General features: G+C 42.9%; 1 protein-coding gene across 1 annotated transcript in view; it reads right to left on the bottom strand.

The window, feature by feature from the left end:
- Nucleotides 1-15,646: 15,646 nt before the first annotated feature.
- LOC122924102 overlaps nt 15,647-24,368 on the bottom strand; it is a 36,048-nt gene continuing 27,326 nt past the window's right edge. Inside the window, exon 5 of the mRNA XM_044275027.1 lies at nt 15,647-18,522. Within this exon, the coding sequence (XP_044130962.1) occupies nt 16,948-18,522 (1,575 nt within the window). The 3' untranslated portion in view covers nt 15,647-16,947. The remainder of the gene's footprint in view (nt 18,523-24,368) is intronic.

Genomic DNA, 24,368 nt, shown 5'->3' with positions numbered 1-24,368 from the left:
TTTTTACATTTAACACAATATTTTTGAAACAAATAAAAATCATGTTTTAGTGTGTCCAGTCTGAAAGCCATAGTTTTTATTATTTTTTGGGCGATTGTCTTAGGTAGCTTATAATTTTTGCAGGATGAGATGACGGTTTGATTGGTACTATTTTAGGGGGCATATGACTTTTTGATCGCTTGCTATTACACTTTTTGTGATGTAAGGTGTCAAAAAATAGCTTTTTTGACACCATTTTTATTTTATATATTTTACGGTGTTCACCTTAGGGGTTAGGTCACGTACGTGGTATTTTTATAGAGCAGGTTGTTACGAACGCGGCGATACCTAATAGGTCTATTTTTATTTTATATTTAAAACAATATTTTTGAAACAAAAAAATCATGTTTTAGTGTCTCCATAGTCTGAGAGCCATAGTTTTTTTTTTGGGCAATTGTCTTAGGTAGGGTATCATTTTTGCAGGATGAGATGATGGTTTGATTGGTGCTATTTTAGGGTGCATATGACTTTTTGATCGCTTGCTATTACATTTTTTGTGATGTAAGGTGACCAAAAATGGCTTTTTTGACAGCGTTTTAATTTAATTTAATCTTTTTACGGTGTTCACCTGAGGGGTTAGTTCATGTGGTATTTTTATAGAGCAGGTCGTTCCAGACGCAGCGATACCTAATATGTCTACTTATTTTTTTATTTTTTTACATTTAACACAATATTTTTTAAACAAAAAAATCATGTTTTAGTGTCTACATAGTCTGAGAGCCATATTTTTTTTTTTTTTGGCCGATTGTCTTAGGTAGGGGCTTACTTTTTGCGGGATGAGGTGACGGTAAGATTATTACTATTTTGGGGGGCATACGCCTTTTTATTGCTTGGTGTTGCACTTTTAGTCATGTAAAAAAAAAAAAGTGCTTTTTTGACACAATTTATTTTTTTTTTTTTATGGTGTTCACCTGAGGGGTAAGGTCATGTGATATTTTTATAGAGCAGGTCGTTACAGACGTGGCAACACCTAACATGTCAACTTTTTTTATTTATTTAAGTTTTACACAATAATATCATTTTTGAAACAAAAAAATATCATGTTTTAGTGTCTCCGTAGTCTGAGATTCATATTTTTTTGGGTGATTGTCTTAGGTAGGGTATCATTTCTGCAGATGAGATGACGGTTTGATTGGTACTATTTTAGGGTGCATATGATATTTTGATCGCTTGCTATTACACTTTTTGTGATGTAAGGTGTCAAAAAATTGCTTTTTTGACACTGTTTTTATTTTATATTTTTTACGGTGTTCACCTTAGGGGTTAAGTCACGTGGTATTTTTATAGAGCAGGTTGTTACGGACGCGGCGATACCTAATAGGTCTATTTTTATTTTTATTTTATATTTAAAACAATATTTTTGAAACAAAAAAATCATGTTTTAGTGTCTCCAAAGTCTGAGAGCCATAGTTTTTTTTAAAACTTTTTGGGAAATTGTCTTAGGTAGGGTATCATTTTTGCTGGTCGTTACAGACGCGGCGATACCTAATATGTCTACTTATTTTTTATTTATTTACATTTAACACAATATTTTTGAAACCAAAAAATCATTTTTTAGTGTCTACATAGTCTGAGAGCCATAGTTTTATTTATTTTTTGGGCGATTGTCTTAGGTAGGGGCTTACTTTTTGCGGGATGAGGTGACGGTTAGATTATTACTATTTTGGGGGGCATACGCCTTTTTAATTGCTTGCTGTTGCACTTTTAGTGATTTAAGGTGACAAAAAATTTTTTGGGACATCATTTTTATTTTATTTTTTTATGGTGTTCACCTATGGGGTTAGGTCATGTGATATTTTTATAAAGCAGGTCATTACAGACGTGGCAACACCTAATATGTCTAGTTTTTTAATCATTTATTTAAGTTTTACACAATAAAATCATTTTTGAAACAAAAAATATCATGTTTTAGTGTCTCCGCAGTCTGAGAGCCATAGTTTTTTTGTTTTTTGGGCGATTGTCTTAGGTAGGGTATCATTTCTGCAGGATGAGATGACGGTTTGATTGGTACTATTTTAGGGTGCATATGACTTTTTGATCGCTTGCTATTAAACTTTTTGTAATGTAAAGTGTCAAAAAATGTCTTTTTTTTACATCGTTTTTATTTTATATTTTTTACGGTATTCACCTTAGGGGTTAGGTCACGTGGTATTTTATAGAGTGGGTTGTTACGGACGCGGCGATACCTAATAGGTCTACTTATTATTTTTTTATATTTAAAACAACATTTTTGAAACAAAAAAATCATGTTTTAGTGTCTCCATAGTCTGAGAGCCATATATTTATTTTTTTTGGACAATTGTCTTAGGTAGGGTATCATTTTTGCAGGATGAGATAACGGTTTGATTGGTACTATTTTAGGGTGAATATGACTTTTTGATCGCTTGCTATAAAAAAATTTGTGATGTAAGGTGACAAAAAATGGCTTTTTTGACAGCGCTTTAATTTAATCTTTTTACGGTGTTCACCTGAGGGGTTAGTTCATGTGGTATTTTTATAGAACAGGTTGTTACGGATGCGGAGATACCTAATATGTCTACTTATTTTAAAAAAAATTCATTTAACACAATATTTTTGAAACAAAAAAATCATGTTTTAGTGTCTACATAGTCTGAGAGCCATATTTTTTTATTTTTTGGGCGATTGTCTTAAGAAGGGGCTTACTTTTTGCGGGATGAGGTGACGGTTTGATCATTACTATTTTGGGGGGCATACGCCTTTTTGATTGCTTGGTGTTGCACTTTTAGTGATTTAAGGTGACAAAAATAGCTTTTTTGAAATCATTTTTTTATTTTTTTTGATGGGGTTCACCTAAGGGGTTAGGTCACGTGGTATTTTTATAGAGCAGGTTGTTACGGACGCGGCAATACCTAATAGGTCTACTTATTATTGTGTTTTATATTTAAAACAATATTTTTGAAACAAAAAAATCATATTTTAGTGTCTCCATAGTCTGAGAGCCATAGGTTTTTTTTTATTTTTTTGGGCAATTTTCTTAGGTAGGGTATCATTTTTGCAGGATGAGATGACGGTTTGATTGGTACTATTTTAGGGTGCATATGACTTTTTGATCGCTTGCTATTAAATTTTTTGTGATGTAAGGTGTCAAAAAATTGCTTTTTTGACAGCGCTTTAATTTAATCTTTTTACGGTGTTCACCTGAGGAGTTAGTTCATGTTGTATTTTTATAGAGCAGGTTGTTATGGATGCGGAGATACCTAATATGTCTACTTATTTTTTTACATATAACACAATATTTTTTAAACAAAAAAATCATGTTTTAGTGTCTACATAGTCTGAGAGCCATAGTTTTTTTTATTTTTTGGGCGATTGTCTTAAGTAGGGGCTTACTTTTTGCGGGATGAGGTGACGGTTAGATTATTACTATTTCGGGGGCATACACCTTTTTGATTGCTTGGTGTTGCACTTTTAGTGATTTAAGGTGACAAAAATTGCTTTTTTGACATCCTTTTTATTTTATTTTTTGATGGGGTTCACCTAAGGGGTTAGGTCATGTGATTTTTATAGAGCAGGTCGTTACAGACGTGCAACACCTAATATGTCTACTTTTTTTATTTAGTTAAGTTTTACACAATAATATCATTTTTTAAACAAAAAAATATCATGCTTTAGTGTCTCCGTAGTCTGACAGCCATAGATTTTTTTTGTTTTTTGGGCGATTGTCTTAGGTAGGGTATCATTTCTGCAGGATGAGATGATGGCTTGATTGGTACTATTTTAGGGTGCATATGACTTTTTGATCGCTTGCTATTACATTTTCTATGATGTAAGGTGACCAAAAAATACCTTTTTTAAACCGTTTTTATTTAATCTTTTTACGGTGTTCAACTGAGGGGTTCGGTCACGTGTTATTTTTATAGAGCAGGTTGTTACGGACGCGGCGATACCTAATATGTCTACTTATTTTTATTTTTTTATATTTAAAACAACATTTTTTAAACTAAAAAATCATGTTTTAGTGTCTCCATAGTCTGAGAGCCATAGTTTAAAATTTTTTGGGCAATTGTATTTGGAAGGGTATCGTTTTTGCAGGATGAGATGACGGTTTGATTGGTACTATTCTAGGGTGCATATGACTTTTTCATCGCTTGCTATTAAATATTTTGTGATGTAAGGTGACAAAAAATGGCTTTTTTTAAACCGTTTTTATTTTATCTTTTTACGGTGTTCATCTGAGGGGTTCGGTCATGTGGTATTTTTTTAGAGCAGGTTGTTACAGATGCGGCGATACCTAATATGTCTACTTATTATTTTTTTTTACTTTTAACACAATATTTTTGAAACAAAAAAATATTATGTTTTAGTGTCTCTTTTTATTTTTTGGGCGATTGTCTTAGGTAGGGTATAGTTTTTGCTGGATGAGATGACGGTTTGATTGGTACTATTTTTGGGTGCATATATGACTTTTTGATCGCTTGCTATTACATTTTTGTGATGTAAGGTGACAAAAAATTGCTTTTTTTACACCGTTTTTATTTTATATTTTTACGGTGTTCATCTGAGGGGTTTGGTCATGTTGTATTTATAGGTTGTTACGGATGCGGTGATATCTAATATGTCTACTCATTTTATTTATTTTTTTCATTTAACACAATATATTTTTAAACAAAAAAAATCATATTTTTCATCTCCATAGTCTGAGAGCCATAGTTTTCTATTTTTTTGGGGCAATTGTCTTAGGTATGGCTAATTTTTAATTATGGTTACAGTCTGTTTAGAAAGGATCGTCAAAACCGGAGAGGGGGAGGGGTCTGCCTTTATGTAAAGTCTTGTCTAAAGCCCACACTCCGTGAAGATATAAGTGAGGGACATGAACATGTGGAGTCACTGTGGGTAGAAGTATATGAAGACAAAAATAATACATTTCTAATAGGAGTTTATTATAAACCACCTAATATACCAGACTCCACAGAAAATCTACTACTAAACGAGATACACGAGGCGGCAAATCATAATGAGGTGGTTATTATGGGGGAACTCCGCAGATATAGACTGAAACTGAAAGCTGTACATCTCATAAAGGAAACAGGTTCTTGGCAATAACCAAAGACAATTACCTCTCCCAACTGGTTCAGGACACGACTACAGGGTTGGCCATACTGGACTTAGTATTAACCAATAGGCCTGACAGAACAACAGACGTGCAGGTCGGGGGACACCTGGGAAATAGTGGCCATAAAGTAATAACCTTCCAATTATCCTTCAAAAGAGCGTTTCTACAGGGAGGAACAGAAATACCAAACTTCAAAAAAGCTAAATTCAGCCAACTAAGAGAGGCTATAGGCTTAACTACCTGGGACAAAGTCCTTAAAAATAAAAATACAGCCACAAAATTGTATATTTTTAATAGCATCCTAAAATCTCATTGTGAGAGGTACATACCGTATGGGAATAAAAGGTTAAGGAACAAAAAGAAACCAATGTGGATAAATAGAACTGTAAAGAAAGCAATAAATGACAAAAAGAAAGTATTTAAATCACTAAAACAGGAGGATAGCACGGAAGCACTGAAAAACTATAAGGAAAAAAATAGAATATGTAAAAAACAAATAAAAGCGGCCAAACTAGAGACTGAGAGATTAATTGCCAAAGAGAGCAAGACTAACCCTAAAATGTTCTTCAATTATATAAATGGTAAAAAGTATAAATCTGAAGGCGTCGGCCCTTTACAGAGGAAAATAAACTGGTAGATGAAATGCAGAATGTAAAGGTAAATTCCCCATTAAAAGTGTCCTGTCTGACCCAGGAAGAAGTACTACAGCGACTTAAAAAGATTCAAATAGACAAATCGCCAGGGCCAGATGGCATACACCCCCATATCCTAAGGGAATTAAGTAATGTCATAGCCAGACCCTTATTTCGGATATTTGCGGACTCTATACTGAGAGGGAATGTCCCACAGGATTGGCGCATGGCAAATGTGGAGCCAATATTCAAAAAGGGTCCAAAAACAGAGCCTGGTAACTATTGTCACGGCCACGGTTATGGTCGTGACTCCTTGGGAGCCGCATACAGTTGCCCGCGGTTTTGGTTGTTGTGTCAACCGCAGCTGAGGCATAATGTACTTGGCCTCAGTGCGGTTGCCGCGGACATCAGCTTTGTGTGCGGCTCCCGGGGAGTTATGTGTGTATGCACGTTTGTATGTCTGGTGTGCACTGTGTTTTATGTTTGTGTGCGCACGGACATCATTCCCCGCACTGTGGTTGCCCGTGGCAACGTTTGGTTGTTGTGTACATGTGGTGGCACTGTCCCGGCCCTCGGGCTGACTCCCTGGACGGCTGCCACCCATGTCGTTGCCAGCGGCAACAGCCACAGTGTGTTCTGTTGGACACTTTCCCTTTTATGTGAGTTTCCCTTCTGTGGTGTTTGTAGGGTTAACTCCCTTCCCAGTGTGTGTGTGTGATGTCACTGGGTGTGTCCGACTGTGGGTGTGGCTTCTTGGCCTATATAGTCTGGGGCGTTGGCAGGGCTCAGTAGGTTGCTGCAGCCTTGCTAGCTGGAGCAGCCTCCTGTGTTTCCCATTCTGCCTGTGAGAGCCACCACTGTGGTCATAGGTCTATGTGATGGTAAAATGTATTGTTGCTATCTTTATGTCATCTGTGTGTTGTTGGTGGATGTTGTTCTGTTGGGACTTTCATATGTGTCTGTGCAGCATACGGTTCTGGATCCCTGTCTGTTTAGGGATCCAGTCAGCAAGGCTGTGGCAGGTTGGCGAACTTCTGTTCGCCTGCCATTTCCGTATTGCTGTTTCTGTCCCCCTTTTCCCAACAGCTTGGCCATTGAGGCTCCTGCTCCTCCGTGTCAAGGAGGAGTAGGTCGTCTTACCCAGCTCCTAGCGCAGGGATCTGCGGAGGGTAAGATAGGGCTCCGAGGTTCCTGCGCATGGGCCCTCCTACCTTAAAGGTCGGCCCATGCAGGTTAGGAGTTAGGGTCAGGGTAGGGATGCCGTAGGAGGTGACCTGCTCCCTATCCTGTGGCCTCATGGCCGAGTAGCCACTACAACACCTGGCATCTCACGACTGAGGGTTTCCCCCATCCTCAGCCGCGACAACTATAGGCCGGTGAGTTTAACATCTGTTGTGGGTAAATTGTTTGAAGGTTTTCTGAGAGATGCTATGTTAGAGCATCTTAACGGAAATAAGCAAATAACGCCATATCAGCATGGCTTCGTGAGGGATCGGTCATGTCAAACTAATTTAATCATTTTCTATGAGGAGGTAAGTTCTAGACTTGACAGCGGTGAATCAATGGATGTCGTGTATCTGGACTTCTCCAAAGCATTTGACACTGTACCACATAACAGGTTAGTATATAAAATGAGAATGCTCGGACTGGGAGAAAACGTCTGTATGTGGGTAAGTAACTGGCTGAGGGATAGAAAACAGAGGGTGGTTATTAGTGGTACACACTCAGATTGGGTCACTGTCACTAGTGGGGTACCTCAGGGGTCAGTACTGGAGGGGTCACTGTCACTAGTGGGGTACCTCAGGGGTCAGTATTGGAGGGGTCACTGTCACTAGTGGGGTACCTCAGGGGTCAGTACTGGAGGGGGTCACTGTCACTAGTGGGTGTACCTAGGGGTCAGTACTGGAGGGGTCACGTCATAGTGGGGTACCTCATGGGTCATTACTGGAGGGGTCACTGTCACTAGTGGAGAACACAGGGGTCAGTACTGGAGGGGTCACTGTCAGTAGTGGAGTACCCAGGGTCAGTACTGGAGGGGGTCAATGTCACTAGTGGAGAACCACAGGGGTCAGTACTGGAGGGGTCACTGTCAGTAGTGGAGTACCTCAGGGGTCAGTACTGGAGGGGGTCACTGTCACTAGTGGAGAACCACAGGGGTCAGTACTGGGCCCTATTCTCTTCAATATATTTATTAATGATCTTGTAGAAGGCTTGCATAGCAAAATATCAATTTTCACAGATGACACTAAACTGTGTAAAGTAATTAACACTGATGAGGACAGTATACTACTACAGAGGGATCTGGATAGAGTGGAGGCTTGGGCAGATAAGTGGCAGGTGAGGTTTAACGCTGACAAATGTAAGGTTATGCACATGGGAAGGAATAATGCAAGTCACCCGTACATACTAAATGGTAAAACACTCGGTAACACTGACATGGAAAAGGACCTAGGAATTTTAATAAACAGCAAACTAAGCAGTAAAAACTAGGGTTGAGTGAACCCGAACTGTGGAGTTTGGGTTCGTACCGAACTTTAGGATTTTGGGACCCTGGACCTGAACCCGAACATTTCCTCAAAAGTGGGGTACGGTGTTCGGCGCTTTTTTAAAGGCTGCACAGCAGCCAATCAACAAGCGTCATACTACTTGCCCCAAGAGGCCATCACAGCCATGCCTACTAATGGCATGGCTGTGATTGGCCAGAGCAGCATGTGACCCAGCCTCTATATAAGCTGGAGTCACGTAGCGCCGCACGTCACTCTGCTGTTACAAGTGTAGGGAGAGGATGCTGCTGCTGTGAGGGAGAGAATAGGAGAGAATCTAACTCAGCGATCTACAGAGAAATAGTTGTGTGGGTGCAGGGCACTATCGTTTTTCCCTGCCCTGAGCTCATTGACCAAAAATACTAACTTTTAGAATTCTGTTAGTTAAGTGGGTGGCCGCGGCGGCCATGTTATGCATGCTCAGTGCACCAGCACTGCATCTGAGCTTTTGGGACATTGCAAATCACAATTTTTTGGGGGCAAACTACAACATCTGTATTAGTCAGTGTGCAATTTAAGGTAGAAATACACCCATTATTTTCTGGGGTTTTAAAAACACTATTCTTTTCAAAAAACTGTATTTTCAAGATCTGCAAGTGTTAAATTCAAGTTTAATATATACAGCTTTCATATTCTGTTAGCAAAAAAAGACTTTTTTGGCAATCTACAACATCTGTATTAGTCAGTGTGCAATTTAAGGTAGAAATACACCCATCATTTTCTGGGGTTTGAAAAACACACTCTTTTGACAAAAAACACTATTTCAGGCCTTGCAGCATCAGCACGTGTGAGATTACAAGCTTACATACTGCTGTCAAATTCAGTTGTTAAACAAACACTCATTTGGGCACAAAAAATGTAGTTGGCAGCCTTTGATGCAGATGTCATTGTGAGATACATCCTTAATACATTTGGGTTACATTCAGAGATTTTACATACCGCCATTTGGTGCACCAATATTGAATTCAGGCCTACACTGGTTCAGACCGTGTGAGATACACCCTCTACATACAGGGGTTTGAATCAGCCATTTGAAATACAGCCATTTTGTGCAAAGATATATTTACTGCAGGCATACACTGATTCAGGGCGTGTGTGACCCTCCCTATACATACAGGGGTTTGAATAATTCATTTGAAATGCAGCCATTTTGGGCAAAAAAATCTTTAATTGAGGCCTAGTCTGGTTCAGGCCGTGTGAGATACACCCTGTACATAATGTCGTTCTATTCTACTATTAATTAAACACCTATTTAGGGCAAGATCCTAAATTTATAAAATATGAGGAGAGAGTCAAATAAGGGACGTGGCCCCAGTCGTGGTGCTGCTGGTGGAGCTCCTGTTGCATGGAGAGGACGTGGTCGATCTGTGCCAGCTACACACACAAGTGAAACCCCTTCCTCAGGTGCGAGTAGAAGACAGAACCTGCAGCGGTATTTGGTCGGGCCTAATGCGGCTCTACGAATGGTGAGGCCTGAACAAGTACAGGCGATAGTAGATTGGGTTGCTGACAGTAGATCCAGTTCCTTCACATTGTCTCCCACCCAGTCTCCTGTTGAAAGACCACAGTTGGCACCTGCAGCCGATGTCCATCAGTCTTTCACCTCACCCCCTTGCAAATCAGCCAAGCAGTCTGAGTCCCAAGTCATGCAGCAGTCTCTTCTGCTTTTTGATGACTCTGTTAGCAGGGTTTCACAGGCCCATCCACCTAGCCCTGCACCAGAAGTGGAAGAGATTGAGTGCACCGATGCCCAACCACTTATGTTTCAGGATGAGTATATGGGAGGACCATCGCAGCACGTCTCGGATGATGACGAAACACAGGTGCCAACTGCTGGGGCTTTCAAAAGTGTGCAGACCGACAAGGAAGTCAGGGGTGAAGACTGGGTGGAAGATGATGTGGAGGACGATGAGGTCCTTGACCCCACATGGAATCAAGGTCATGCGAGTGACCTGTGTAGTTCGGAGGAAGAGGCGGTGGTCGCACAGAGCCACCAGCACAGCAGAAGAGGGAGCAGGGTGCAAAAGCGGAGCGGCCGTCCTCTAGACAGTACGCCTGCTACTGCCCACTGCAGCAAAGGGACCGAGCACACCAAAGCCAGCTCCAAGGAGTTCCCTGGCGTGGCAGTTCTTCAGACAATGTGCTGATGACAAGACACGAGTGGTTTGCACGCTGTGCAATCAGAGCCTGAAGCGAGGCATAAACGTTCTCAACCTGAGCACAACCTGCATGACCAGGCATCTAAGTGCAAAACAGCTGCAGTGGAGTAGACACGTCAAAAACCAAGAAAGGTCTCTGGCTCTTCCTGCTTCCTCTTCTGCTGCAGTCTCGGGCTCTTCATCCACCTCTGGAGTGACAGTGCCACCCCGTAAACAGAGGATCTGCCAGCAACACCAACACCTGGGTCACCAAGCATCTGCACAATGTCCCACGGAAGCGTTCAGCTCTCCATATCCCAAATGCTGGAGTGGAAGAGGAAGTACCCCCCTACCCACCCGCGATCCCTGGCCCTGAATGCCAGCATTTCTAAATTACTGGCCTTTGAAATGCTGTCATTCCGTCTGGTGGAGACGGATAGTTTTAAAGGCCTTATGGCGGTGGCTGTCCCACAGTACGTCGTGCCCAGCCGCCACTACTTTTACAGGCGAGCCATCCCTTCCCTGCACAACCAAGTGGGGGACAAAATCAGGTGTGCATTGCGCAACGCCATCTGTGGCAAGGTGCACCTGACTGCGGATACGTGGACCAGTAAGCACGGTCAGGACCGTTATATCTCCATAATAGCACACTGGGTAAATGCAGTGGCGGCTGGGCCTGAGGTTGATAGCAGTTTGGCGCATGTCCTTCCACCACCGAGGATTGCAGGGCGCTTCAGTTTGCCTCCTGTTGCTTCCTCCTCCTACTCTGCTTCCTCATCCTCTACCGGCTCCTCATCCGGTCAGCGTAACACCTTCACCACCAATTTCAGCACAGCCAGGGGTAAACGACAGCAGGCAGTTTTAAAACATATCTGTTTGGAGCTGTGGACGGGCCTTGAACAACAGACCGACGAGTGGTTGCTGCCGGTGAGCCTCAAGCCCGGCCTGGTGGTGTGCGATAATGGGCGAAATCTCGTAGCAGCTCTGGGACTAGCCGGTTTGACGCACATCCCTTGCTTGGCGCATGTGCTGAACTTGGTGGTGCAGAGATTCCTTAAAAATTACCCCGACATGTCAGAGCTGCTGCATAAAGTGCGGGCCGTCTGTTCGCGCTTTCGACGTTCTCACCCTGCTGCTGCTCGCCTGTCAGCACTGCAGCGTAACTTCAGCCTTCCCGCTCACCGCCTCATATGCGACGTGCCCACAAGGTGGAACTCCACCTTGCACATGCTGGACAGACTGTGCGAGCAGCAGCAGGCCATAGTGGAGTTTCAGCTGCAGCACGCACGGGTCAGTCGCACTGCGGAACAGCACCACTTCACCACCAATGACTGGGCCTCCATGCGAGACCTGTGTGCCGTGTTGCGCTGTTTCGAGTACTCCACCAACATGGCCAGTGCCGATAACGCCGTTCTCAGCGTTACTATCCAACTTCTATGCCTCCTTGAAAAAACGCTTCTGGCGATGATGGAAGAGGATGTGGCACAGAAGGAGGAGGAGGAAGAGGGATCATTTTGTAGGGTTTCCGGCCAGTCATTCCCAAGTGGCTCTGAAGGTGGGTTCCTGCACCCACAAACCCAAGGTACACAATTGTCCAGCCAGGGCACAGTTCTGGAGGATGAGGAGGTGGAGGATGAGAAGGAAGGAGATGGAGGAGGAGGAACTATGTTCACAGCAGGGTGGCACCCAGACCAGCTCATGGCCATCACTGGTGCGTGGATGGGGGGATACAGAGGACACAGACGATAGATCAACCACAGAGGACAGCTTCTCGTTGCCTCTGGGCAGCCTGGCACACATGAGCGATTACATGCTGCAGTGTCTCCGCACGACCGCCGAGTTGCCCACATTCTAACTTGTGCTGATTACTGGGTGGCCACGCTGCTGGATCCCCGTTACAAGGACAACGTACCGTCCTAAATTCCGTAACTGGAGCGTGATCGTAAGATGTGCGAGTACAAGCGCATGCTGGTAGACGAGCTGCTGGTGGCATTCCCACCTGACAGTGGGGGCACTGTGGAAGCACAAGGCGATGGTAGAGGAAGAGGAAGAAGTCGCCAACGCAGCTGGGGCACCGCCAGCGCCTCAGAAGGCAGGGTTAGCATGGCCGAAATGTGGAAAATCTTTGTCAGCACGCCACAACAACCAGCACCACCAGCTGATATGGAACGTCTTAGCAGGAGGCAGCATTTCACCGACATGGTGGAGCAGTAAGTGTGCACACGCCTACACGTACTGACTGACGGGTCTGCCCCCTTCAACTTCTGGGTCTCCAAATTGGGCACATGGCCTGAGCTTGCCCTTTACGCCTTGGAGGTGCTGGCCTGCACTGCAGCCAGTGTACTCTCTGAACATGTATTTAGCACGGCAGGAGGGGGTTATCACAGACAAGCGCAGCCGCCTGTCCGCAGCCAATGTGGACAAGCTCACGTTCATTAAAATGAACCAGGCATGGATCCCACAGGACTTGTCTGTACCTTGTGCAGAATAGACATTTATACCACCATCAAACATACATTCTTCTACTCAAGTCAAGTGCAATGATTCTTTGTTTCTTTTTTTTTATTTGTCCCAATATTTTGGGGGCTACCTACCCCAATAAAAAATAAAAAAAAACATTGTTGGCTGCCTCCTCCTCCTCCATTGCTGCCTCCACCTACAACACCACATTCACCGCCTCCTCAATCTCCGACTCCATATCCACCTCCTTCTCTGAGTTGCAGGTTAATAATTTGTAATTTTTAGTTATTTTATTTCATTTTTAGTTATTTCCCTATCCACATTTGTTTGCAGAGCAGTTGCCATGCTCCTAAGCACATTTTACTGCCTTTTACATCCCTCTAGTCCTTTTCAAGGACTATTTTAGTGCCCTAAATTGAAAAAAATCTTATTTTCAATTGTCGGGTGACATATTACCATTTTTGGCGTATACAAACCCCTGCTGTGCCTGGGTGACAGGGGCCTAAATCCCTCAAAATCCTCTGTTCTATTGCTGGGTGACATGAACCCCCTTTTGCCGTGAATGAACCCCTGCTCTGCATTGCTGACAGGGAACTAAATTTAGTGAAAACATCTGTTACTGCTGATGGCATTCCCACCTGACAGCGGGGGCACAGTGGAGGCACAAGGTGAAGGCAGAGGAGGAGGAAGAGGTCGCCAACGCAGCCTGGGGCACCGCCAGCACCTGAGAAGGCAGGGTTAGCATGGCCGACATGTGGAAAAGCTTTGTCAGCCTTGGAGGTGCTGACCTGCCCTGCAGCCAGTGTATAGTGTGACCAGTGTGTTTAGCCGGCAGAGAGCATTATCACAGGCCGCAGCCAATGTGGACAAGCTGCCGTTTATTAACATGAACCAGGCATGGATCCCACAGGACTTGTCCGTACCGTGTGCAGATTAGACATTTATACCGGCCTCAACCATCCATTCTTGTACTCAAGTGCACTTATCCAATATTTTGGGGGATACCCCAATTTAAAAATAAAAAATAACACAAATCAGTGTTGGCTACCTATTCCTCCTTCACCGCCGCTTCCAGCTACACCGCCACATCCACCGCCTCCTCAACCTCCTACTCCTAGATCCAGATGGTTATTTTACATTTTTCTGTATTTTATGTTATGTTACATTTCCCTATCCACATTTGTTTGCAGAGCACTTGCCATGCTCTTAAGCACATTTTGATGCCTTTTGCAGCCCTCTAGCCCTTTCCAGGACTATTTTAGAGCCATGTTAGTGCCCGAAAGTTTGGTTCCCCCTTGACTTCAATGGGGTTCGGGTTTGGGGTCAAGTTCGGGTCCTGAACCGGAACTTTTTTTTCAAGTTTGGCCGAACTCGTCGAACCCGAACATCCAGGTGTCCGCTCAACTCTAGTAAAAACCAGTGTCAGGCAGCTGCTGCCAAGGCCAATAAGATAATGGGTTGCATCAGAAGGGGCATAGATGCCCGTGATGAGAACATAGTCCTACCACCTTACACATCATTAGTCAGACCACACATGGAGGACTGTGTACAGTTCTGGGCTCCTGTGAACAAGGCAGACATAGCAGAGCTGGAGAGGGTCCAGAGGAGGGCAACTAAAGTAATACCTGGAATGGGGCAACTACAGGACCCTGAAAGATTATCAACATTAGGGTTATTCACTTTAGAAAAAAGACGACTGAGGGGAGATATAATTACTATGTATAAATATATCAGGGGTCAGTACAGAGATCACTCCCATCATCTATTTATCCCCAGGACTGTGACGAGGGGACATCCTCTGCGTCTGGAGGAAAGAAGGTTTGTACACAAACATAGAAGAGGATTCTTTACGGTAAGAGCAGTGAGACTATGGAGCTCTCTGCCTGAGGAGGTGGTGATGGTGAGTACAATAAAGGAGTTCAGGAGGGGCCTGCCTTCCCTGCCATCGGGTCCCCGTCACAGCAGAGCGGGGACCCGATGGCAACTCACGTGGACATCGCACGTGCTGTGGTCAGCGCTGACCGTGGTACATCAAGGGTTAATGCACCGGCATCAGTGTTTTCACCGATGCCGGTGCATACACCAGGGGTCTGGCTAATAGTGACTGCCGGACCCCGCTGCTGATCCTGTACCCGCCCGATCAGTCCGCCGTACATGTACAGCACTGGGCGTTAAGTCACGTCCGGTTGCGCCGTACATGTACGGAGGAGGTCCTTAAGGCGTTAATTTTTGTTTATTTTTTTTGTTTATTTATATTTTAAAAACTTTTGGGGTAATTTTTCAAACTGGTGTAAAGTAGATTCCACCTTTCATTTTTGACAGCTTCTTTGGAAAATGAAAGGTGGAATCTGATTGGTTGCTATATGCTACTTTATACCAGTTTGATTAAATATCCCATATTTTTTTTACACATATTTTAAGTCCCCTAAGGGGACTTTAACAAGAGATTGTTTGTCTCATAGACTGCAGTAAATTACCATTGCAGCCTATGAAGCCCTGCCACCTACAGGCCTCCATAAGAACTACATACCTCCCAACTTTTGAAAATCGGGACAATATGTGCAGCGCGCATCACAGCAATTTTTTTCATACTAGTCCACGCCTCTAACTCTGCACAAAGCATAATTACTGACTCAGTCAGAACTGCAGCAGCCGGGGATCGGTTGAGTATAAGTTCCTTTATTTTTTTTACAGCATGTGAAGCCTCTGGGTCAATTTTGGGGGTCAATGTGGATGGAGAAACAAAAAACAAGCAATATCAATAATCAAAATTAATTTATTTGACAACATTATTAGAGCACAGTATGGCAGTCTTATTATAGCATTGTACAGCAGTATTATTTGAGCACTGTGTGGCTGTAATACTTGAATGTAATGTGGTTTTATATGAGATATGTAGAGCAGCACCCACCACCTTCCACTCTCCTCGGCCTTTCTCCAGGGTTGCTGTAGCAGCCTCATGGGCTTCATCTACGGTATTTATGTTTCCACTATATCTGCCACCAGGCTACGAGTAATATGTGGATGAGTCTAAACTGGGAGTCGCTGTGTAAGGGGTAACAAAAAGACAAGTGATGTAATTCATCTAAATTTACTTGGCAACATTATCAGTGCACAATATAGCATTATTATGTGAGCATGGTATGGCAGTATGAAATGAACACACTGTGTGGCAGTATTATATGACAATTGCATGGCAGGATTATATGAGCAGGCTGTGTAGCAGTATTATTTGAGCATTGTACGGCATTAGTTGAGCACACTGTATGGCAGTATTACTAGAGCATTGTATGGCAGTGTTAGTTCAGTATTGTGTAGCAGCATTATTATAGCGTTGTATGGCAGTATTACTTGAGCAGAGTATGGTGGTTTTATTTGGGCACTGTATGGCAGTATGTGAACAAACTATATGGCAGTATTATATGAGCGCACTGTACGGCAGTATTAAGCACTGGTTTTGCAGCTATAGAGCATTTTATGTGAGTATTTTTGAGCGCTGTATGGTGCTATTTAGGTACTGTTGTGGTTGTCCAAATTATAGTATCTCATTGATGTGACATTAAAGGGTTAAAGTTTGTATATATGTGTGTATATACTCCTGCCTGTCTACTACAGGTCATTTATGGTCATATCTGGCTAATGCACTATCCGGTGTTCAGCGCCCCCATCCAGCATCAGCATACAGGTCTATGGTAGGTAACATCTAGCCTCAGCTGGGACCATGAACTGTGGATCGGTGCCCAGGACCTCCTTGTCATCTAGTCATATGGGTGTCTACCTGCACCTATTATACAACCGTTGAGGGCATTATTTATGCAGTGTATGGTAGTGGCGGCATTTCATAACATTGGTATTTACACAACTGTATAGAGATGGCTTTTGGGCACCATATAGCATATTTATACCTATACTTTATGACCCTACGGGCAAACGCCAACATGAGATACCACACAGGACATCTGGTTACATTATCAGACAGGTTATTACTGGAATGGTAGACAATCAGACAACCAATAAAGCTGAAGGTTCACTAACCTTCAAGAGAATTACAGGTAGGTCCTTCAGCTTTTGCTTTTGATCCAGTCAGCACTATCAGACCAGAATAAAGCATAAAGGGGCTCAGTGAAGGTGGCAGTGAAGGTGTGCAGGTGTCTAACAGGGTCACCCAGCTGGTAAAAGGACAGCTGCCCGGCCTCGTAATCCAGATATACCCAAAACTTCTGACAACAAAAATTACAGGACAAATGAACAACGTTACTTTCATGAACGGCTAAACACTGGTAATTATTCCTCCTTAAAGTCCAGGAGGCCCCATAGACACCATTTCGATAGGGGTAGGTTGCACCAAACCTCCAGTTCCCCTGTTTACTGGTGTCCACCTCCCAGTAATGTTGGCCAGATGAAAAACTCTGAGTACTTAAAACCTTATTTTCAGGAAACCTCTCTGGGCAATCTGCACCATCTTGGTCTTCATAAATCAATGATGCAGTCTTCAAGTCTTCTGATATACATATATTATTAGCAGCCATATTAACATCCAACGAGAGGTCCACAGGGTCCAGCAAAAACAGCCAGGAGTTGACATGAGATGTCACATCAGATACTTGTTGATGTATGGTTTTCTTTATCAGGTCCTCATCTAGGTCACCTGTACCTTCAAACTTCTGATCACAAAGGTCTTCATCGTCCTCTTGGCCCCAATTGTTTTGAAATTTTGGGTCTTGCAAGACAGTTATATGATCAGTCATCTTACACAGCTCCTCGATTTTACCCATTTTCTTGGACAGATGGTTCTTCTTTATCTCCAGCTGTTGGATCTGGTCCAAGATGAAGACTGATACCTGCTTTTCCTGCCCAGAGATCTCACTGAGGACCCTTCTCTCCACGTCCTCCAGTTGTTTTCTAAGGTCTTTGAGCAGAGCGTTGACTTTACCTTTTATCTTAGCTGCCTTGCCCTTTTCTTTTTTCAGGCGTTCCTGTAGATTCTGGATTTTTGTTTCAGCCTTCTTCTTCTTAGAGGTCAGTGTCTCCAGAACCTTTGTAAGCTTCTCCTTCTTCTCTTCAGAGGCTTCATCCAGAGACTGAACTTGGTGGCCATTGTGGTCTCCATCAACCCGACAGTAGACACAGATACACACCTCATCTTTGGGGCAAAAATACTCCAGGATCTTCTTGTGGTTGGAACATTTTCTGTTCTGCAAGGAAGTGGTGGGCTTGATCAAGACGTGTTCTGATGATTTGTTGTGGACTTTCAGGTGCCTTTCACATAGAGAAGCTTCACACAACACACAGGACTTAACAGCAGGCACCGGGCAGTGTAGACAGTAGGTGCAGATGACTCCAGCCTTTTTTTTCTGTCCTGGTGGAGGCTGGAAATGGTTTGCTATACTTTTCAGAGTAACGTTCCTGTACAATGTTGGCCTATGATTGAACATTTGCCTGCAGTCAGGGCAGCTATAAGAATTCCACTGGGAGTCTAGCACACGATCAATACACTTGAGACAGAAGTTGTGTCCACACCTCAGGGTGACGGGATCTGTGTAGATGTTCAGGCAGATGGAGCATTTCAGCTCGTCTCTCAGATCTGCAGACGCCATTATGGAACTGAAACGTATCTGTGCACCACAATGTGCTTCCTGTGAGCTCAGACATTTGAGATGGGTGGAGACTCTTTTAACCCCTCACAGACCAGGCAAAGCTTTCAGATTTTTGCGAACGTGTGGGGTTTCATTGCTATAGTGTGTCTTTTGTCCGCATGATAAGATGGCTACAGATTGGACCTTGTAGTTCACCCCCAAGGTTCCTATACATGATAGAAATGGCTGATAGAAATCAGAAAAACCTGATCAAAGAGGATGCTTCCATGATTTGGGAGAAGGATGACCTGATGAGGGTTGAAAAAGGTCCACTTAAATTAGCTGATGACCTTCTGCTCTATCCAGTGATCAGCTGCACTGTGTGTGGAAACTTGGCAGCAAGTGTTCAATTTTCCAACAATGCCACCACAGATGAAATTAAGTATTACACAGCAGGGCTGGCATACCCGGGCAAGTTCTGTGGCCCACTGGTCCTGGGAGGGACACAGCTGATTGTAATGGTGAAGCAGAGTGCCATTCGCTCCCTGCTCCACCATTTATCCACTGGCGCTCCACGGCAGCAGCACAATGTCCTCACACATCACACTGCTTGTCTGTGTAGGAGGAGGAGTGGGGCAGCCTGGGCATCAAACCTCTGCTCCTCCTACACAGCAGTGCAATGTGTCACAGTATCGAGATCATCGAAGGAACCAGGTGAGTATTTACTGTTTGTTTGTTTTTCACTTCCTGGGAGGGGGCACATATCTGGGCATAGAGTCTTAAAAAATTAGCAATCTAGACGAGTCCACAGGTGCCCCTGACGAAGTGGAGGCGAAACCCGGGTCGGGCGTTTCATAAGAGCACATGCACATTCTATATGCGTGTTGTTTTATGGATCTTGTGAGTACAATAAATCACGTCACTTAAACTCAGTTGGCGGTATTTCACTATGTTGGGCCGTCTCTTCTTGGACTTTTAGGAGATTTGAGCATTGACCTTAGTGGGAACCAAAACTGAGGAATCACATTGATAGATACCTTTTGTCTCCCTCAGTGTGAACTGCACTCAAAATGAAGCAGCATGGTTTTCTATATTATATACATATCTGGGCATATCTGCTGTGAGGGGACACATATCTTGGCATATCTACTATTAGGGGGCGCATATCTTGGCATATATACTTTGAGGGGACACATATCTTGGCATATCTTCTGTGAGGGGACACATATCTTGGATATTTACTGTCAGGGGACACATATCTTGGATATCTACTGTGAGGGGACACATATCTTGGCATATTGTTGAGCCTTTTTAGAAGTATAAACAGTTATATCTACTTAGTCTAGTTATCATGGATATTTATTGCCTTTAAGAGCAATGTTGGTTTATAGTCACTATTTTTATATGGACTTCTGGGAATGAGACTTCGTTCAGATGAAGTTGTGTTTTTGTAACCAATAATCAATCGTCATTTAGACAGTTAGAAGATACATGACATCTGTGGTAGTAGAGGCTTTATTGTATTTCTTATCTGAACATAAATTCTACAACTTGAGAAGTGTCAAGATGTTCCTCCTAGTCTATATTATAGTTGGTTCATGTATCAAAGTTTGTCCCTCAGCTCCCATATAAGGCTTCCAGATGTCAGGTGTGTATAGGCTTAAAGATCTCAGGCATGTATGAGTTAACCCTTAATGGTATGATGCTTATAGCTTATACAACAGTGCCACCTAGGAATGAGTAGGTAACACTACACCAGTAGAAAAAGTGCATTCTGGGTGGTGTTATGACGTCACATTCCTTATCAATGCACATGCCTATCCGACAATGATTGGAAAGTTCCAAACTAGGAAGGTGTGCTCATCTGATAAGTTTTTGGTTAAGAAACCACATACCAAAAGAGAAAAAAAAAAGGAAGAAAGAACAAAGAAAGAACTGGGAGAAGGATCTTGATATCAGAAAAACCCTTGAGAGCTGACTTCCCCTAGACTCTTCCTATCACCTACATTCTAGGGTCATGTATGATTTTTATGCGTGTGTAGTATTGATAAATTGATTCGCTTAAAATCTAGCCAAAATCCGCATTTTGTGTGGATATAGTGTTAAGGTGCTACATCAATATTGGCGTTGTTCAGTTACGATGCATATAACTGAATAAAGGATCTAATATTGAATTCGGAGAAAACTTCTCCGGTGGGAATCTTTATATTCCCTAGTTTGATATTAAGCCGATGAATTTATAAGCTTTATTGCAATACTACCAATCTGAGATTGGTCATAGTTTTAGCAGAGCAATGGCTCATATCTGTCATTTTCTTGAATGCATTTATGAATGTGCATAAACAATTGATTGGTATATCTCTCGTAAATTGAAAGAAGTATTGCATAATTTTCTTGTGTTGGTTGAATAGTGTTTTGTTGGCACCATCTAGTGGCAAAGTTTGGGTACTGCATATAATTGAAATTTATTTTGATTCATTTTTTATTGTATTAAATTTTTTTGTATAATAAATCATTAATATTTTTGCATAGACGCTTGTACCCTGTTCTTACTGATTGCACAAAATAATTAGGTTCTCGGTCGAACTTTTTGAGGTGTTTATGTGTCCACCTCACGGATCAATATCATTTGAATAATTTTTCTTTTGATCCATTAGTTATTTTTATATAAAAGCATTTATATATAATCTACTACTGCGAGGGGGACACATATTTTGGCATATATACTGTGAAGGGAAAAAGAAAAGGGCTTGGTACTGTATTAGCCAGTAGTGAGAAGTCTTGATGCTCTCAAAAAGAGAAGCAATATACAGTCAGGTCCATAAATATTGGGACATTAACACAATTCTAACATTTTTGGCTCTATACACCACCACAATGGATTTGAAATAAAACAAACAAGATGTGCTTTAACTGCAGACTGTCAGCTTTAATTTGAGGGCATTTACATCCAAATCAGGTGAACGGTGCAGGAATTACAGCAGTTTGCATCTGTGCCTCCCACTTGTTAAGGGATCAAAAGTAATGGGAAATAATAATAAATCATAAATCAAACTTTCACTTTATAATTCTTGGTTGCAAATCCTTTGCAGTCAATTACAGCCTGAAGTCTGGAACGCATAGACATCGCCAGACGCTGGGTTTCATCCCTGGTGATGCTTTGCCAGGCCTCTACTGCAACTGTCTTCAGTTCCTGCTTGTTCTTGGGGTATTTTCCCTTCAGTTTTGTCTTCAGCAAGTAAAATGCATGCTCAATCGGATTCAGGTCCAGTGATTGACTTGGCCATTGCATAACATTCCACTTCTTTCCCTTAAAAAACTCTTTGGTTATGTATGCTTTGGGTCATTGTCCATCTGCACTGCGAAGCGCTGTCCAATGAGTTCTGAAGCATTTGGCTGAATATGAGCAGATAATATTGCCTGAAACACTTCAGAATTCATCCGGCTGCTTTTGTCAGCAGTCACATCATCAATAAATACAAGAGAACCAGTTCCATTGGCAGCCATACATGCCCACGCCATGACACTACCACTACCATGCTTCACTGATGAGGTGGTATGCTTAGGACCATGAGCAGTTCCTTTCCTTCTCCATACTCTTCTCTTCCCATCACTCTGGTACAAGTTGATCTTGGTCTCATCTGTCTAAAGGATGTTGTTCCAGAACTGTGAAGGCTTTTTTAGATGTCGTTTAGCAAACTGTAATCTGGCCTTCCTGTTTTTGAGGCTCACCAATGGTTTACATCTTGTGGTGAACCCTCTGTATTCACTCTGGTGAAGTCTTCTCCTGATTGTTGACTTTGACACACATACACCTACCTCCTGGAGAGTGTTCTTGATCTGGACAACTGTTGTGAAGGGGGTTTACTTCACCAGGTAAAGAATTCTTCGGTCATCCACCACAGTTGTTTTCCGTGGTCTTCCGGGTCTTTTGGTGTTGCTGAGCTCACGGTGCGTTCCTTCTTTTTAAGAATGTTCCAAACAGTTGTTTTGGCCGCACCTAATGTTTTTGCTATCTCTCTGATGGGTTTGTTGTGTTTTTTTCAGCCTAATGATGGCTTCACTGATAGTGACAGCTCTTTGGAAATGAACTCTGGACCTTTTATCTGCTCATTGTAATTGGGATAATGAGGGAATAACACACACCTGGCCATGGGACAGCCGAGAAGACAATTGTCCCATTACTTTTGGTCCCTTAACAAGTAGGAGGCACATATGCAAACTGTTGTAATTCCTGCACCGTTCACCTGATTTGGATGTAAATGCCTCAAAATAAAGCTCTGCAGTTAAAGTGCATCTTGTTTGTTTCATTTCAAATTTTGGAATTGTGTGGATGTCCCAATTTTATGGACCTGACTGTAAAATATTGTAATACAATACCTTTTAATGGCTAACTAAAATACACAATGTTATAAGGCAAGCCTTCGAGACTCTGAGGTTCCTTCTTCAGGCCAGGAATGAAAATAATCTCTAAAGAAACATGGACACAGGAAAGAACAGAGAAGTGGAGTAATAAATTGCATAACACCAACAAACAGAGGAATGGTCTTTTAAAAGGAGTCCTTAAAGAGGACCTTTCATGGGTTTATATCAATTGGGATAAATACCTTTACTTGCGGGGCTGATGCTGCCACCCTGCCTAATTTTTTTAAATATCGCTCCTGCGCCCGGCCGTGCCCCACTGAAATTTTCGCGCTCAGTATGGTAATACTGAGCATCGGTACAGGGAGGAGGAGACGGCAGGGTTTCTCGATGGGCGCCTACTTCTCCCAGGCTGTGACGTTCTCTGCTGTGATGAAAAAAAACTGAGCGGATATCTGTTTCTTTCAAGAGACGCATTTTAAGGAAGGATGTGTTCCCAGTCTGCCCCGAGCCCATTTTCATTCCTGGTATAACAGTTCTTATGTGAAGGTGTCGCGGGGGGTGGGGATTGCAATCTCCAAAAATGTACCATTCATACACATACTCCCCCAGACAGACACAGAAGGCCGATATGTCTTTGAGAAGGGAAAAATAGGAGGAGATTTGGTAACACTGGTCAGTCTATATGGTCCTAATAGAGGACAGCAAAAGTGGGTGGAGAAGACCCTGAGAAGAACATGTTTGCTGAGGGGATTAGATTAGTAGAGGGGGATTTAAATGTGGCACTATACCCGGCACTAGATACATCGGAAGGCTACTCAGGGCACTTTCAAGCCTCCATGATCTCTGAGTCATGCCTGGTTGATACCTGGCGTCTACTCAACCCGACAGAGCGCGATTATAGTTTTTTCTCAGCCCCGCATAATTCCATCCAACGTTTAGATTATATCTTTATCTCAGAAAACCACATTGAATTGCTACATCAGGCAGGCATAGATTCTATTACGGTGTCACATCATGCCCATGTCTCAGCCTTGGTGTCTTTTGTCAGCCTGCCCCCGAGACAGTGGACATGGCGGTTGAATGAAACTTTGTTAGACAAAGGGGAGGATTTAAAGGCCCTCCAGCAAAAGCTCCAATTGTTCTTTCAAGAGAATAAACCAGGGGACACATCGGTGGAGGCGGTTTGGGAAACACATAAAGCTGTCATGAGAAAGGAGCTTATGGCTCTGGGGAGCAGAATCAAAAAAGACAGACAGAAGATATTACATTCTCTGCTGGCTCAGATAGCTACTATAAAATCCCTTCATAAAAGTTCTAAGGCGAGACAGGCACATGAGGATCTGCAGAGGTTGAGGGAGGAGTTGAAAGATCATCTCAATGTATGTAATGCAAAGGCATATCAGTATTACAAGTACTGCTTCTATGCTCACGGGGATAAGGGTACCAAACTCATAGCTAGACTCATAAAGCAAAGGAGAGACTCTGCATTTGTCACCTCGATCAAATCAAAAGGGGGTAAAACAGTCTCAAGAACAAAAGAC

The sequence above is a fragment of the Bufo gargarizans genome, unplaced genomic scaffold (genome assembly GCF_014858855.1).
Source record: "Bufo gargarizans isolate SCDJY-AF-19 unplaced genomic scaffold, ASM1485885v1 original_scaffold_813_pilon, whole genome shotgun sequence".
NCBI lineage: Eukaryota > Metazoa > Chordata > Amphibia > Anura > Bufonidae > Bufo > Bufo gargarizans.
The sequence above is the reverse complement of the archived record's forward strand: the minus strand, read 5'-3'. Positions and strand labels throughout refer to the sequence as shown.